This window comes from Giraffa tippelskirchi, chromosome 8, assembly GCF_054371585.1.
Source record: "Giraffa tippelskirchi isolate mGirTip1 chromosome 8, T2T-mGirTip1v1.2.pri, whole genome shotgun sequence".
NCBI classification, from domain to species: domain Eukaryota; kingdom Metazoa; phylum Chordata; class Mammalia; order Artiodactyla; family Giraffidae; genus Giraffa; species Giraffa tippelskirchi.
Genome location: NC_137282.1, coordinates 81,230,621 through 81,248,647, shown reverse-complemented (window position 1 = coordinate 81,248,647; position 18,027 = coordinate 81,230,621). Strand labels below are relative to the sequence as shown.

The window sequence follows — 18,027 nt, the reverse complement described above, 5'->3', positions numbered from 1 at the left end:
GGTGGCAGCTGCAGGGGAGTGTAGGCTTGGGCTGTGGTTATTTTAGGAGTCAGGGAAGCACAGATAAACATGAGCAGGGCTTAGAGTCGGGCATCAGGAGTTTCTGCAGAAGGAAGGAGGAGAGGTAATTAACACATACATTCTTCACTCTGCTTCATTTCCATTCTCACCTGACTTCCTCACCATTTCTTCTTCCAGCTTAATCTTATTCCTCTTCATTTGACTCTATTCCCTTTCCTCAGAAATATTAATATGGAACTGAAGTACATAGTTTATGTCTATTTTTCTTCTTTAACAGAGATTTATTTCCTATTCTATAAAATGTAAATGAGTAGACTTTGGGTAGTTTCCATGAAAAAAATGCAGAAGAATTCGAGCTGCTGCTATATGTGCAGTCCCTCATTAATTGTTTTCTGTGAATCAGTGGCCCCTGATAGGAAACAAAAGGGGAGAAGATCTTTATCTTTAGGCAAAAGAAGCCCATTAACCAGGAGCTTTCTGTAAAGAACCCACTGAACTCTCTTAGTGACAGTTAGTCAACACTCATTCAGCAGTTCTTTATTGCTGGTCCCTGTGCTAAATGTTGAGGATGCAAGGTGAGAGCAACTAGAGTGTAATAAAGGCAGTACGGTGACAAATGTAAATGAATAGTAAGTTGAAAAAATGTTAGTGAATGTTTAAATAGTATGTGTGATAAGTATAGCATAGAAAAAAAATTAACCTCACAAATCATAATAGCCACTTGCCTTCTTGATATTTACAAAATTGTTAATGAACAACTAATCTGAATTTTATCTCATTTATCTTCCTTAATATACTCTCTCAGTGAAGACTCTACAAAGTAAAAACATCCTTGGAATAGCTATTTCAGGTAAACTGTTTCTAACTATTCAAAAGTTAAAGTAAAATGAACTTTTTAAAAGAAAAATCAAATTTTTGATTATTAAAATAATTTTATCTCACCTTTCTTTTGCCTGGAGATCCTTTTTTATTAATGCTTCAAACTTCTTAATTTCATTGGCCACATCCTTTAAAGAAAATTCATCATCAATTTTTTACCTCTATCTAAATATATTGAAACTTTTTCATTTATCACTTTCATTTAAATTTGTAAAAGTGATATGTACTAATAATTCAAGCTAGTTATGATTTCTAAATATTCTAGAATATTCTTCTATTCCAATTTGTTACTTTTAGTGTAGGCTAAAGGTACCTTAAAGAAGGTGAAAATTGCCTAGTCTGAATTATTCAGTGCACAATTCTAGCTCTGACAGTACATCAAAAGGCACTTAATAAGAAAAAAGGTTATCAAAAAGTTAGGATGTGCATTTTTAATTGCAATTATTTTAAATGAGAAGAACTCCAGGAGTTGGTGATGGACAGGGAGGCCTGACAGGCTGTGGTTCATGGGGTTGCAGAGAGTCGGACACGACTGAGTGACTGAACAGAACTGAACTGAAGCATTTTTTGGATATAAATATCTTTTCAAAAATTATCTTGGGTGTTTTAAACATTTCTTGTGTACTCTTATATACACCATTAATTTGCTGTTGGAAAATTAATTTTAGCTGGTCTGCCTACTGCAAATCATTTTTCATAAACTTTAATCAACTCAAGGAAACATAAGAATTAAATATTTTTACTAAAATGGAGTCAGAAAAAAGCATCTGTGGGTAATATTTTGAGACTCTAACTATAGGGTTTTAATATTAAAAATTAAGTGTGAATTAAAATAAAATGCAATGGATTTAGACATCAGAGTGATCTGCCAATCTGCTTTATCAGCATTGTGAACTTGGGTAAAACATGTCAGTTTTCTGAGCCTCAGTTTCCTTATCCAAAAAATGGGGAAAGCAATACCCTACTTAGCAAGTTGTTTACAAATTAAAGACAATGTGAAATGCCCAACCCACAGCCTGACATATAGCAGATGATGAATAAACGGTAGTTGTTTTCTTAACTTAAAGGGGAGAATATCAACAATCATTATAGCAGCATGAAGTGTAGATTCCAGGAATTAGTATCAAAATGTACAGATAGTACTGCTCCCTTGTGAAATATAATGAGATCGTATCCTACAGGAATGACTGATAAGTGTAAGTAATAAGATATATTTATCAATAGTGTATCTTAAATCTAAATATAATGAGAGCAAGCAAATTGCTTAACATTTCTAGGATTCATAGAAAGAGAGTGCAACATGAGGAGGAAGTATTTGGGAAAAGCAAAGAGTAGGAATGGCACATACAAGGTATTTTGGGTACCGAGACTGGCCCCTCTTGTATTCATGGGTGTCATGATCCATCACTACAGCACCCACTCTGGCACAGTTCACTAGTGATCACAGAATCCACCACACAAGAGTCCACACAGGTATTCTCATTAAACAGCAGTTTGTCATCCATATCCTAAAGCTATATTCTCTGTTTCTAAACAAATAATGGAATAAGATGGATTGGACATGCAGGCAGTGCAGGTGTTTTAAATGAGAAGGGACAATGCCAACGGTAATTTGAAAAGGAAGTAGGAAGTTCAGGGAAGTTTCTCTCTTAGGGAAGGATCATCCTTTCATTAAGATAAACACAACACAATGTTAAAGGATTATCACTTACCTCTGCCTCCTTTTTCTTTTTCATTAATTTTTGGGCATCAAGTGTTTTCAGAGTATGATTTGCTGCAGGTTTAGGAATCTGTATGATAGCTGCTTGGATTTTGGCCATGATTTCATTTTGTCGTCTTCTGCTCAAGCGTTGCTAAATATTTCATACATATAAGTTTAGTTATTCAGTTTATCAGAATAATATGCAATGTAATACACTCACAGGTACACAGATATGTAAATTTTCCATTCAAATTTTCTAAACTCAGCATTAACTGATGGGCTAGGTAATATTAGGAAGGAATTATCAATATAACTAATTTTGAAAAGTATGATATGGAAACACAATTTGGGAGTCCCTAAATTATGCGGATCAAATGTGTCTATTTTCATTATGGGTGGTGATACTAAAAAGCTAATAAAGGCATCCCTAATATGAAAAATGAATGTAATTCTTTCCCAGTTCCACCTTCATGACCTGCCTAATCATGGGAAGAAAAAATTCAATCTGGGACATGGTGTCTAGGAGGGCTCCCAACATCACTAATTATTAGAGAAATGCAAGTCAAAACTACAATGAAGTATTACCTCACAACAGTCAGAAGGGCCATAACCAAAAAGTCTAAAAACAATAAATGCTGGAGATGATATGGAGGAAAGGAAACCTTACACTGTTGGTGGGAATGTAAATTGGTACAGCCACTATGGAGAACAATATGGAGGTTCCTTAAAATACTAAAATAGAACTACCATATGACACAGCAATCCTACTACTGGGCATGTACCCAGAGAAAACCATGCACTCCAATGTTCACTGCAGCACTATTTACAACAGCAAGTACATGGAAGCAACCAAAATGTCCATCAACAAAGGAATGGATAAAGAAGATGTGTTGTGTATCAATATATACAATGAAATATTACTCAGTCATAAAAAAAGAACAAAATTGTGTCATCTGCAGAGACTTAAATGGACCTGGAGACTGTCATACAGAGTGAAGTAAGTCAGAAAGAAAAAAAGTGTTATGTATTAATGCATATATGTGGAATCTCGAAAAATGGTAAAGATGATCTTATTTGCAAAGCAGAAATAGACATACGGATGTTGAGAACAAACCTATGAATGAATTGAGAGACTGCAGTTGACATATATACACCACTATGAACCTACTGTATAGCACACAGAATTCTACTTGGTGCTTTGTGGTGACCTAAATGGGAAGGAAATCCAAAAAGGAGGGGATATATTTATACATATGGCTGATTCACTTTGCTGTATAGCAGAAACTGACATCACAGTGTAAAGCAACTATACTTCAATTAAAAATAATAATCAAAGGACATTTAATGAGTATTTTCAATGTTCAAAGCATTGTACTAGGCAAATTTTTGGAATTGGAGGAACTAAAAATCTTGTGAGGTCATACGACAGGTAAACAATGAAAGACAACAATATCAGCAAAGAGGTGGTTAACACCAAAGAATGAGAATTATCTGTGCCCTAGGAGTTCCCCAGAAAGAGTCTATGTGTACTGGGAAGGTTGCAGAGTAGATGGAGGGAAGTTTAGGGGAAGAGGAGAGAAGAGACTGGTGAGCTTAGGTAGGAGAGAGGGAGAGCAGAAATAAATGAGTCCTATTCAATGACAAGCTGCCAGTGTAATAACAGAAGAAAGACAATGCTGAGGGTTATGAAAAGATACAGAAAGACAGGTTGAGACTGTTTAGTGAAAAAATTTGAATGCTAGTCAATCAAGGGACAAGATATTTACAGAATAGCTTCCCAGGTGGCTCAGATGGTAAAGAATCTGCCTGCAATGCAGGAGATTCAGGTTCAATCCCTGGGTCGAGAAACTCATCTGGAGAAGGAAATGGCAACCCACTCTAGTATCCTTGCCTAGAGAATTCTCGGACAGAAGAGCTTGGCAGGCTACAGTCTGTAAGGTTGCAAAGAGTTGGACACAACTGAACAACTAACACAACACAACGTATTTGTAGAATAGCAGGTTTCTGAGAAGAAGCCAACAAAAGTGGAATTGAGGCCAGATTCTCCTAGCAGTTGATTAAACTCTAGGAGACAAGCCTGAAGATCAGAGATTCATTCGTAGGTTGCAGCAGGAGATCTGAGTGGATACGACAAGGGTATAGAAGAAGAAGAGCAGGTCTAAGAAGCACAAGGAATTAGGAACAAACAGAATTTGATAAATTACTGGTGATTAGTGGATAGGATGGAGGGAGGCATCAAAAATGAATAAATGAAAGGAAAAGATAAAATCTGAATAGGGCCAATAAGATAATCAGGGACATACATGCTCTAAGGGGCTTCTTTGAAAATGCAACATCATTGCCATGTCTCTTCAGCAAGCTTTATATTCTGATATGTTTATAATTTTTCTTTATGTACTTACATCTCGAAAAGCCTCGCTTTTCATGTTTTGAACTTTTGTGCTCATCAGGGGCTGTACGGTTGGCATTTCCACTCCAGTCTGAGCATCTTTCTTTTTCCTCTGGAGAGCAATGTACAACTGATATAAGAGTTTCGTGGCAGCCCCAGGCTTCTCTGTGATGATATTGTGGGCCACATTCTGATCAAATTGCACACCCAAATGGTGAAGTGTGGGCTCCAAGCGAGAAAAATTGTTAAGTTTGGCACTTGAAATCCTAGGCATTAAAATATTTCACATAATAAGACATTGAATTAAAAGCAAACAACAAATACCAGAGGATTTCCATAACCAAATATTATGTTCTTTTAAATGTATCAGTCCTCACAAAAACCACTTAATCCTCTAGACAGGTTGAGATTTTGTCTATTGCCCTAGCTCCATGTATTTATTTCTCTTGAATGGCTAAACTAAAACTCATTGATTTCATATACTCTTCTACTTAAATATATACTAGAATTTCTACAGGAAGTCAGTACAAAAACATCTAAATGCCTTCTTCGAAATGGAAAAACAACTATAGTTTTGAAAAATATTTTACTCAGAAGACAAAACTGCAATCTAAATATCCATTTCTTTAATTGGTATCCCCTGAAAATAACCTTATTTTCAGTGATGACTGAAAGTGATGACTCTCACCATTATCCTCTCAGGCATTGTCAGAAATAATTAAACAATATTAGCCATACAACTAGATGAGTCATGAGATCATCACTGTACAGTTTATATCACGTCTTCAAAAATCACTAAAGACTTTCTAAAATATATGTATTGTTGAATCATCTATTATCAAATGAGGCTCACATTTTAGAAGAATTCATTAATTCATTATTAATTTACTCTCTCAACTATACCAATAACTTATTTAATTTAATAAATTTTTATAAAATTATTAAGGTCTTACAAAGATGAATAAGACACCCTGCCCTTTAGCAGTTCATAGCAGGAAAACAGGTGTAATAAGTAGCAATAAACTGATGCAACTGTTGTAATAAAGGTCTCAAATGACCAAGGGCCATCAATAAGCCTATGAATACAGCAGCAGAATAAAAGCAAAAAGATGCTAGATGCATTTTCAACTTTTGTGTCTCTCTTATGTTCAAACTGGATGCAAATTTCAATTTTATCCACTGGCCCATTTTCTCTTTACTTTAACTTTCAAACATCAGTGACATTCTTTGAGGGAAAAAAAAATATACTGAATATACTTGAATATAAGTCAAAGTCCCATCTTCTCCCTGAAAAAAGTGGATACCTTAGAACAGAGGGAATTGGCAGAATTTCTAATATTATAGGGTTACTCACTCAATAACTTCATTTTAGACTATAAAACTATTTGGGGAAGATACAATGACCTCCATTGAATTTTCAGAAGCTGAAAGAGATCACTTAGCACTTAAACTTTTTAAATTTTATTTTATTTTTAATTGGAGGATAATAACTTTACAATATTGTGATGGTATCTGCCATACATCAACAAGAGTCAGCCATAGGTATACATATGTCCTTTCCCTCTAAAACCTCCCTCCCACCTCACTCCACATCCCAGCCCTCTAGGTTGTCACAGAGCATCAGCTTTGGGTTCCCTGTATCATATAGTAAATTCTTACTGGCTATCTACTTTACATATGGTAATGTATACACTTCAATGCTACTCTTTCAGATTATACCAACTTCTCTCTCCCCCACTATGTCCAAAAGTCTGTTCTCTATGTCTGCATCTCCATTGCTGCTCTGTAGATAGGTTCATCAGTATCTTCCTAGATTCCACGCGTGCGTGCATGTGTGTGTGTGTCTGTTAGTTGCTCAGTTATGTCCAGCTCTTTGCGGCCTCATGGACTGTAGGCCACCATGCTTCTCTGTCCATGGAACTCTCCAGGCAAGAATACTGGAGTAGGTTTCTATTCCTTTCTCCAGGTCTAGATTCCATATATATGAATTAATATATGATATTTGCCTTTCTCTTTCTGCCTTACTTTACTTTGTATCCCTGGTGAAGGAACTTGCAACCCACTCCAAGCAAGTATTCTTGCTTGGAGAATACCATGGACAGAGGAGCCTGGCAGGCTACAGTCCAAGGGATCCCAAGAGTTGGACACAACTTAGCAACTAAACCACCATTTTGTATAACAAGCTCTAGGTTAATCCACTGTTAGGAAGCATTTAACAGGAGGCTTCCTGTGTGCTGATCTGTTATGATTTCTCTGTTCCTGATTAATCCTTGAATATTCAAGGATTAAGAGGAGCTGGCAAGCTGCTCCCTGGGACTGAGGAATGCATGCATTTCCTTTGTTAGCTTTTTCATATGGTGAAAAGTAACTATTTACGACCCTCTTCTTTTCTGATATGGAAAGTGATTATTTACAACCCTCTCTGTTTGACATGAATTCTAGCCTTATGTTTCCTTGATAATTTGTAAGATTTTTTTATCCTTATCTTTGCTGAGAAAGCTACCTTGTAAGACAGTATATATACCCACAGTATGTTGAATAAAACACCCTTGTTCCATCAGAGCTTGGGTCCTCGTATCTTTCTTCATCTCTCTCTCTCTCTCTCCTTCAGGCTAGTTCTTTGGAGCTCAGAGGCCTGCCGAAGCTTACTTACTTGCCCGGGCTTTCAAGACCTCCTTGAGAGGGCGCCCTGAGCCTATGTAAGCGGTGCAAACTCTTTGTCTTAGAGTTTTATTGGTTTTCTGCATAAACCAGAGAATATCAGCCTCTTTCTTTCTTTTACTTTCTTATCATTGACTCCATACCACCAGGTTCCAGTCCATTAAAGGACCCCAACAATCCACCTCATTAGAATTTACTCAAGTGCATTCCTTTCTATAGCTGAGTAACATTCCATTATATATATGTATCACAACTTCTTTCTCCATTCATCTGTCAACAGACATCTAGGTTGCTTGCATGTCCTAGCTATTGTAAATAGCACTTACCACAAACTTTATATACTGTCATACTGTTTCTAGTATATTATTTCTCAAGAGATAGCTCTCAAGCAGTGATTCTAAACTTTTTTTTTTTAATCACATATACTATCCTTTGGAAATCTGATGAGAGCTTTGAAACCTTTTCGCAGGAAAGAAAACACACATCCATGCATATACACAAAATGTGTATGCGATTTTGGGGTATTTGTGAATCTTTGAAAAATCTAGCCTAAAAGTGACTACTAACTGCAAAGGAGGTGAGGTTGGGAAAATAAAGGAATGATTTATAAATATAAATAAAGAAGCCAGTGCCATAGGAAGGCCAAAGCAACAAATGTATTGACAGAAGATACTGAATCCCTTTTCCAGTCATATGGTGTAACTCAGTGTCCTATTTCCTCTATTTGGTCAAGTATATTTAGCACGGCATGCCACATTGGCCAAACTTTGAATAAAGTATTTTAAATCAATAAAAGATAAACAGATCTTAGAGGGAATGAGAAGAGATAAGGAATGCTAGAAGGCAATCTTATCAACAACAAAAGTAAAACATTTTTTTAGGTCTTCTCATGTCATGTCCAGTGTTGCAATTTGTTTCCCCACAAATGACCTACAGTTTGAGATAACAAGCATTGGCCTAAAATGATTAGGGTACTATATAGACCATGTTTTGAAGAGTGTGATTGTGAAAGAGGATGGTCAGGTCAATGACCTGTGTTCACATTCTTTGGATGGGCACCTGACACCCACTTTTGATCTTTCATCACAGTTCATCTTTTCATGTCCTTCTTATCTTTGGAGTCTGTATGTTTTCTGCACTACATTTATTTGCAAAGATATGGCCTGAGGGACATCTTTTTGAGGTTTTTGCCTGTGACATAACCTTAGGCTTCAGAGGTCAGAGGCACCATAATTTGGGAGGGAAAATCCAGAAGCAAAGACTATTCATTTCCAAATTTTATAAAAATTTAGCCCTGTGCCCAGTGAAAGTAAAGCACACTGCTGCTGCTAAGTCACGTCAGTCGTGTCTGACTCTGTGCGACCCCATAGACGGCAGCCCACCGGGCTCCGCCGTCCCTGGGATTCTCCAGGCAAGAATACTGGAGTGGGTTGCCATTTCCTTCTCCAGTGCATGAAAGTGAAAAGTGAAAGTGAAGTCGCTCAGTCGAGTCCGACTCTTAGCGACCCCATGGACTGCAGCCCACCAGGCTCCTCCGTCCATGGGATTTTCCAGGCAAGAGTACTGGAGTGGGGTGCCATTGCCTTCTCCTACCCTTCCTCTTACTTGTTTTACACAACCTCCAGAATGCAGTGTAGCCTGCTAATACTAGGGTTCAGTAACACAGTAGGCTTCAAAACAGCTTTTATGGTCTGGCCAAAGTGTCCAGGTATAGTAGTACTTCTTTCTGGAAGCTTTTAATAATATATACTCTAAATATCCAACCAAAATTTTGGGAATATAACTGGTATGTAAATGGATGGAAGTCCACTCTTGTTATAATATATGCTCAATCAGTGTACCATGATAATCAACAGTTGTTTTTAAACCTAGAGGAACCACTGGGACATTTTTGCTCCAGAGACAGAGCGTATGATGTAAATGATGACCCTTGAGGGGATAAGGAATGTGTTCTGGGAAAAGACTTCTCCCTCTCCACCTGCAGTCCTTATCTGCCAAGGGGCTACCTCCTTGCCACCTTGTGAGGGAATACAACTCAAAAGGTCATTAGAATAGGGATATCCGTGCTCCTTTACTTTTTATTTTTTTAACTAATCTGCTCATTTCTCACCCTCTGAGTTGGACTACAGATATCCTAAAACAGAATTCTTTCAGAGTTAGATGAGTTATTCTTAGGATGAAGTAATTCCCAAAGCAAGTTAACTTCAAGTTATGTGCAATGCAGATTTAGTTTACTGTTTACATGTTAGACTAAAGAAACTAAAAATATTACACAAAAATCCCCAAATCATGAGCTCTGGCACTAGACAGCTGTTTGAAAACTAGGCTTTACAAAGAAGGGTCCTTTTCCCCACTGAATATGCTAATACAAAGCTCAGATGCATGGATTTACTGATTCATGTGCTCAGAAAATCATGTGCCCTATAAATCAGAAATCATCCGATTTACTGATTCATGAGCCTGGACTATCATGTGCCCTAGAAAAACAGTGGGTTGTCCTAGGAACTAAAGGTTGATAGTATTTGGTTAAGACAAATAGGTCCATCTCCCCATGTTAAGAAATGTGATGATGCTCAGTGGAACAGAAAGTTCATCCTTTGCAGTGAGTTAAGGGCAGGGCTACAATACAGGATGATACTCAGGGCATATACCTGCGCAGAGGCAGAACAAAGGTGTGAAATCTACCCTGGGCTCAGCTTGCCAAGCCCAGGACCTTGGCATGAGGCAGCTTCATCCAAAATGGGGCTTTTTGTTCTTTGCACAAAGGCTTTCCTATTCACTAAGGCCTGTTTGCACAAGGGCTTTCCTATTCACTAAGACCTGTGTTGTTATGATTACCTCCATCCACGTGTGTCCCTATTTCTATTTCATGCAAAGGCCTTCCGTGGTCTTGCTAACAAGAGCCAACTCAGTACACATGAAATACTGCATGCATGCTCTGATTAGTATGGTTTTTTTAAGTTTTCCATACCTAATTCAGAACCAGATACACTTTCTGAAGTCACTCATTTTTATTCAAATAGAGAAACATGATGGTGTGCCTGCAGTGGGTCAGGGACAATGCCTGGAGCACAAAGAATAAACACAGTCTGCAACTTTGAGCATCTTTGCAAAGTAGTTAAGGCACAAACATTCATATATTCACTCATCATATATGGTTTGGGCCCCTTCAGGTGGTAGTAACTCTGATAAGAATTGACATATGAATAAAAAATATAACTTAAAGTAATAAAAATGGGATGTCTGAAGTGTTGTTGAAACACACAGAAAAAAACAAAGAGGAAAAAGAAATTAAATCTGCTAGGGAGAAAACAGTTTAGAAAAGGGTGGATTTTTAGCTGGATCTTAAGGATGAATAAGAGTTTCTCAGGGTGAAAGTGAACAAAGAATAATATACAAAGGTTCAAGGCATAACAAAAACACATGACATATTTGTGGACCAAAGTAGCTTATGTTAGAGCTACAGACTGGTGGAAAATATGACTGGAAAGGGTGGATGAGGGTCACAAGGGAAGCATTTTGTAAGAGAAGCCTTGAGAAAGAGAAACTGGAATACCTAAAGCTTTTTAAGCTGATGGGGGAAACCACACCTAAAGATGTGGGTGTAGAGTTCTATCTGCCTATGGAGAAGTTCAAACAAGGGGCTTAATGCAGGACTTATCAGAATATGCAGCCATTCACCAATTCAAAAAACATTTACTGAAAGCTAAACATGTGCCAGGTCCATGATAGCCCTGGGGATGCAAAGAAAAATAACTCATACTACAACTAAAAAATCCTTTGAAGGTACAATGTGCAACTAAAAGAGATACAAACAAAGAAACTGACAACAAAGTGACCGATGTTATAACAAGTAACTGTACAAGAGAAGTTTATAACTTTCATGAAGGGATAACAAGCAATGACACCAAAAATGGATTGGAAACCTGGTTACCTGGAGATCATTATAAATCAATCTGTGCATATGAGAACTCGTGAGAAAGCAAAAAAGAGAAAACAAGGGCATGTACACTGACTTACCTATCCTGGAAATCTTATACCTTAGAGGCTGATCCTCGCTTTTATTGGAAGGGAGGAGATTTAGGTAGAAGCAGAGTGGGCACAGGGCTAGAAGATCAAGCAGAGGAGGCAGCTTGGGCTAAGCAGTGAAGGACAGTGTATACCTTGCTCTTGAGGAAGAGATGTGAGACATGGGGAGTAGGATATGCATTAGAAAGTTACCTAGTATTCTAGAAGCTTAAGAAATTGTCAGGGATTAGCAAAAGAGGCTAACTTGGTATAAAAATAGATTTACAATCCATGGCTTCTCTTGAATTATACTATTATTACCTGCACAACTAGCATAATCTGGATTGTGAAAGAATGACTCACCTCTAGAATGGAGGTAGTAGACTTTTTTTCCTTAAACTCTTGCAACATAGGTAATAATCAATGGAGGTCTACCATCCCAAGGAACCAAAAACTAAGAAATACTTGAGTGGGAAATATCAGGTTAAAACACTATGGATATGGAGCAGGATGTCACGAATGGCAGAGTAAGGACCTCCAAAAATCGATCCCTCCAAAAAGACAATAATAAAACTGACAAAATTTATAAAAATTAACTTCTTTGTAACTCTAGCGATTAGCCAAAGGCATGTAACAATATAAAGAAAATTTATTCAAGAAAAAAACCTTAATCTCAGTAAGAACAGAGAGCTTTTAGTCATTTTAACTTGCCCTATTACCATTTCCTTCTTCCCAGCTCTTGAAAATCAGGAGCCTTGCAGTAAAAACCAGCAGCCTAACAGCCATCTGAGAGGACAGACAGGTTTGAAACTCCTCAAGAAGTCCTATCCTCAGAACGCTGTCATTATTTAACATAATTTAGAGCTCAATCACTGCCTTAGGTAGCTGTGATCTTAAACAGTTGCCACTGATTGCTTTTTACTAATACCCTGGGAATAGGGTTTTCCAAATGACAACCCACTCCAGTATTCTTGCCTGGAGAATCCCATGGACAGAGGAGCCTGGCAGGCTACAGTCCATGGGCTTGCAAAGAGTCGGACACAATTTAGTGACTGAACCACCACCACCACCTAAGGCAGTAATACCACCGGTGCAAACAAGAGTTGCCCAAAAACTTAAAAGGAAGATATAAGAATGAAATATCCACTGGGAACTTTGAAAAGCTCTGATACATTCCTGGGGATTGAGAGGACCATATGCATATGTAGGAGTGTTTGGATACCCAGGAAAGACAGGAGGAAGCCCAAATCTCTCACTTTTGGCTTAAGGTCCTGTACAGCAGGAAGTAAAGGCTAAGGCAGAGTTGTAAACTGTGAAAGCACTGAAGGTACACCTCAACAAACTCAGCATCTCAGCCAAGGAAGATTTATCAGTTCAAGATATTTTAAAATATCTCCATTTATTTGCTGAGCTCTGTTCACTAAGCTAACCAGGCAGAGTCTCAGGTGGTAACACAACAGGGAATACAGATTTTCCAAAATTAGTCCAAGAGAGTCATTAAACAAACAAAAAGTGCCAGCAGAGCAACAACAAACCCTGGGAAGGTGGAATCATCTGAGTTACCTCATTGTATTATTTTAGATGTCTGTTTTCAACAATTATGAGACATATAGAGAAATAGGAAATACTGTCCATACCTAGGGAGAAAAGGTCAGTAGAAACTCTCTGAGGAAGCCCAGATGTTTAATTTATTAGACAAAGACCCCAAGTTGGCTATTATAAGTGTTAAAAACTAAAATAATTCATTTTTAAAAAATTACAAAAGAAAGTATGAGAACAACATCTCAACAAAAATAGAATATAAATAAGGATATAGAAATTATAAAAATAAGAACCAAGTGGAATTCTAAAATTAAAAAGTATAATAACTGAGATGTAAAAAGTCACTAGGATAGCTCAACAGGACATTTGAGTTGGCAGAAGAAAGAAGCAGAAACCTCAAAGATAGGTGAATTGAAACTATTCACAGGGGTAACAAAAAGGAAAAAGATGAAAAAAAAAAAAAAAGAACAGAATCCCAAAACACATAAACTCATTCTAATCATGAGAGAAAATTTCAGACTAATTCCAACTGAGGAACAATATCAAAATACTTGACCAGTTTTTAATTTCTCAAAACTGTAAAGATAATCAAAAACAAGGAAAGTCTGAGAAAATGATATCCTGATAAGATATTGGAACAAAAAAGACATTAGATAAGAATTATAACAGATCTTTGGTACAAAATGTGCCATACCAATATAAGATGACAACAGTAGGGAAAACTGGATGTGAACAACATGGGAACTCTCTGTACTATCTTTGCAACTTTTCTGTATACCTAAAATTGTTCTAAAATAAAAAGTTTAGTTTTAAAAATCAACAAAGCTCCCGAGATCTGTGGGATACTGTCAAGTACACCAACATACACATAATAGGAGTCCCAAAAAGAGAAGAGAGATGAAAAGAAATGGGGAGAAAGAACTTTTGGAGAAATGAGGAGCAAAAGTTTCACAAATCTGATTAAACACAGGAGTGCAGGATTACGGAAGACATTAAAATGGGGCCCATCTAGGGATGAGGTCTTGCAACAGTATGTAACTTTCTCTCCTTTGTACTCCTGGGAAAATGACGCATGTATATGTGAGGAAGCAGCAATTTTCATACCGATGGTGTACTTGCCTGGTTTAGGTTTGGAAGGAATCTTGTGATAAATGATCCTTTAATGTTAACTTTGGAGGCTAAATCCATCCAAATGCCAAAGGAATTGACCTTTTTTTAAATAAAGAATAATCTCACTAACCTGCTTTCTGAAAAGTCTGCAAAATCATCCTGAAGTGCAAACTTGTGCAAAACTTCTCCAATTAGATAGCCACTGGAAAATGCCTTTGCAAATGACTTGGGACCTGAGTTTTAAAACACAGAGATAAAAAAGTAAATATAATGCTTTACACAGGGCTTATATATTTTCAGTATGTACATACAGAGTAAAATCCCATAATTTAACCTGAACTCAGAATGCCGTCAGAATAGTTCTAAAAACATATTTTAATAATCAGATGAAAATACTGAATTTTAACAGTAGGTATCTTATAAAGTTCAATTCAGTTCAGTCGCTCAGTCATGTCCGACTCTTTGCAACCCCATGAATCGCAGCACGCCAAGCCTTGCTGTCCATCACCAACTACCGGAGTTTACCAAACCCATGTCCATCGAGTCAGTGATGCCATCCAAACATCTCATCCTCTGTCGTACCCTTCTCCTCCTGCTCCCAATCCTTCCCAGCATTAGGGTCTTTTCCAATGAGTCAACTCTTCGCATGAGGTGGCCAAAGTATTGGAGTTTCACCTTCAACATCAGTCCTTCCAATGAACACCCAGGATTGATCTCCTTTAGAATGAACTGGTTGGATCTCCTTGCAGTCCAAGGGACTCTCAAGAGTCTTCTCCAACACCACAGTTCAAAAGCATCAATTCTTCAGCTCTCAGCTTTCTTCACCGTCCAACTCTCATATCCATACATGAACACTGGAAAAACCACAGCCTTGACTAGACAGACCTTTGTTGGCAAAAGATTCCTGAATAAATGTGGATCAGTACGTGATAACATATGATATTTTGAAAGAAAAGACAACTTTCAATCAAACCAAACAAAACACAACCAACAAAGTATATAACCTTAGATCTAAAAACAAATCTTTAATATATTTCATAAAATTATACTCTAATACTTCCATTATCAATACTACCTGTGGATGATTTCATATTCTTGACCAAGTGAGGTACAATCCAACTTCTTTAAACCTCAAAACTTAATTTTAACCTTTATGCAATGGAAGTTTTACAAAAATCATCTGCATCTTCTTAAATAAAGCCTACAGAACATAATCGAGATTTTTCTTGGGCTTCCCTGCTGCCTCAGTGGTAAAGAATCCACCAGCCAATGCAGGAGACACGGATTCGATCCCTGATCCAGAAAGCCCACATATCTCGGAGCAACTAAACCCATGCGCCACAACTACTGAGCTTGTGCTCCAGAGCCTGGGAGCTGCAACTACTGAGCCCATTGGCCTCAACTACTGAAGCCTGTGTGTCCTAGAGCCTGTATTCTGCAATAAGAGAGGCCACTGCAATGAGATGCCTGCACACCACAACTAGAGTAGCCCCTGCTCACCACAACTAGAGAAAAGCCTGTGTAGCAATGAAGATCCACTACAGCCCAAATTAAATACAGAAAAAAATTTTGCAAACTATATTATAAAAAAGATTTACATTGGTGATTCTGTGATTTACTCCAGTGTAGTTGGTGTCCTGTGCAATGATGGAGATGGACCAAAGGAAGACAGGTTTTGGAGCCAGATATCTATGCTAAAATCTTGTCTCTGCCTTTTATTAGCTGTGCAATCTCTGACAAGCTGCTTCCTGAATTTCTGTCCCATCCTATCTATATCTATCTTGGTGAGCTATTTTAAAGATTAGAGACAATATATGAGAATTTCTTGGTACCATGCCTGCCACAAAGTATGCACATAATGATGAGTCCGGGAAAAAAAAAATTAAGTGTAAAACAGAATTTGCTTTCTTTAAAAATGTCCTTAGTTTGGGGTCACTTATATTTTTCTTATGAAGGATATAGGGTTACATGGTATTCAAGAATAATATTCGAAGTTGATACATAATATATTATCATAAGACAAAGTCATCCTCTCTCAAAGGATTTCAAAATCCTCCAAAAATCTTCAGTGTGTTTCTACCAGAGTCCTTCAGGCAACTGCAATATTAAATATCTATAAAATGTTAAATATTATCACAGTATCACAAACTCGTTCATACTGAATTATCCTCTTATATCTATTTAACTATTAACAAGGTGGTTAACTGCAAATGAAGTTAGAATGGTTTCATGATTCATAGAGCTGGTTCTTGGTGTGTGATTGCAGGGAAGAGAGGGGAGACCTTATACAGAAGACTTCACATCATCATAAGGCTCCTGCATATCTGACACCAGCCCACAGTTTTGCCCAAATCTTCCCTAGTATCTGCTCTCAAAGTGTTTTATACTTTAATAATACCCTAGTTCTTAGGTTAAATCAATATAAAGTAGCTTAAAAAAAATGTCAACAATTCTCATTGATTCTGTTTACTCAGGGTGAGCTCCTAAACTATCTAGCACTAGAATCTATTAACTCTGCCTTCCAGCATCATGGGGCTTCCCTAGTAGCCCAGTTGGTAAAGAATCTGCCTGCAATGCAGGAGACTCAGGTTTGATCCCTGGGTCAGGAAGATCCCCCAGAGAAGGGAATGGCAACCCACTCTAGTACTCTTGCCTGGAGAATTCCATGGACAGAGGACCTGGCTGGCTACAGTCCATGGGATCGCAAAGAGTCAGACACAACTGTGCAACTAACATTCCTTTCCTTTTCCAGCATCGTATACCAGTAGTCTTTGCAGTAACTGAAATCCAAACAGCTCCTTCTGCCCCTAAAGGCAGGGGTGTGCCTTGTTCTCCGGCTGAGTCACTGTTGCTTTCTCCTTCCCTCAGGACCCACCACTGCTGACCTCCAAAGCTGTTCCCTGGTTTTCGGCTGCCACCACTGTCCTTGCTGTGCCATCTGGGCTGCTCTTGCTGTGCCTTGCACCTCTTCTGTCTATTGCTTTCTCTGTTTGGCTTCTTTCCCTTTTTTCTCCCTCTAGCCTGTCCCTATTCTTAGTTTTCTGAAGTACCATCGGACATATAGTCATGGTCAGACTATCAGTTAGTTGGTTCAGTCACTCAGTCATGTCCGACTCTTTGCGACCCCATGAATCGCAGCACGCCAGGCCTCCCTGTCCATCACCAACTCCTGGAGTTTACCCAAACTCATTTCCATCGAGTCAGTGATGCCATCCAGCCATCTCATCCTCTGTTGTCCCCTTCTCCTCCTACCTCCAATCCTTCCCAGCATCAGGGTCTTTTCCAATGAGTCAACTCTTCGCATGAGGTGGCCAAAGTATCGGAGTTTCAGCTTCAACATCAGTCCTTCCAATGAACACCCAGGGCTGATCTCCTTTAGGTTGGACTGGTTGGATCTCCTTGCAGTCCAAAGGACTCTCAAGAGCCTTCTCCAACACCGCACGTCAAAAGCATCAATTCTTCGGCACTCAGCTTTCTTCACCGTCCAACTCTCACATCCATACATGACTACTGGAAAAACCATAGCCTTGACTAGACAGACCTTTGTTGGCAAAGTAATGTCTCTGCTTTTAAATATGCTATCTAGGTTGGTCATAACTTTCCTTCCAAGGAGTAAGTGTCTTTTAATTTCATGGCTGCGGTCATCATCTGCAGTGATTTTGGAGCCCAAAAAAATAAAGTCTGACACTGTTTCCACCTGTTTCCCCATCTATTT

General features: G+C 38.1%; 1 protein-coding gene across 5 annotated transcripts in view; it reads right to left on the bottom strand.

Annotated features, from left to right (window-relative positions):
• SPEF2 (sperm flagellar and cilia associated 2) overlaps positions 1 to 18,027 on the bottom strand; it is a 188,520-nt gene that overhangs the window by 161,230 nt on the left and 9,263 nt on the right. For 3 of the 5 annotated variants that reach the window (XM_081520872.1, XM_081520873.1, XM_081520876.1), the window contains exons 2-5: positions 14,443 to 14,545; positions 5,005 to 5,257; positions 2,613 to 2,753; positions 964 to 1,028 (exon numbers count right to left, since the gene is read on the bottom strand). In XM_081520872.1, coding sequence (XP_081376998.1) covers positions 964 to 1,028; positions 2,613 to 2,753; positions 5,005 to 5,257; positions 14,443 to 14,545 — 562 coding nt within the window. Of the gene's footprint in view, positions 1 to 170; positions 431 to 963; positions 1,029 to 2,612; positions 2,754 to 5,004; positions 5,258 to 14,442; positions 14,546 to 18,027 lie in introns of those variants that run through there. The other 2 variants (XM_081520875.1, XM_081520877.1) reach the window with 2 other exon arrangements.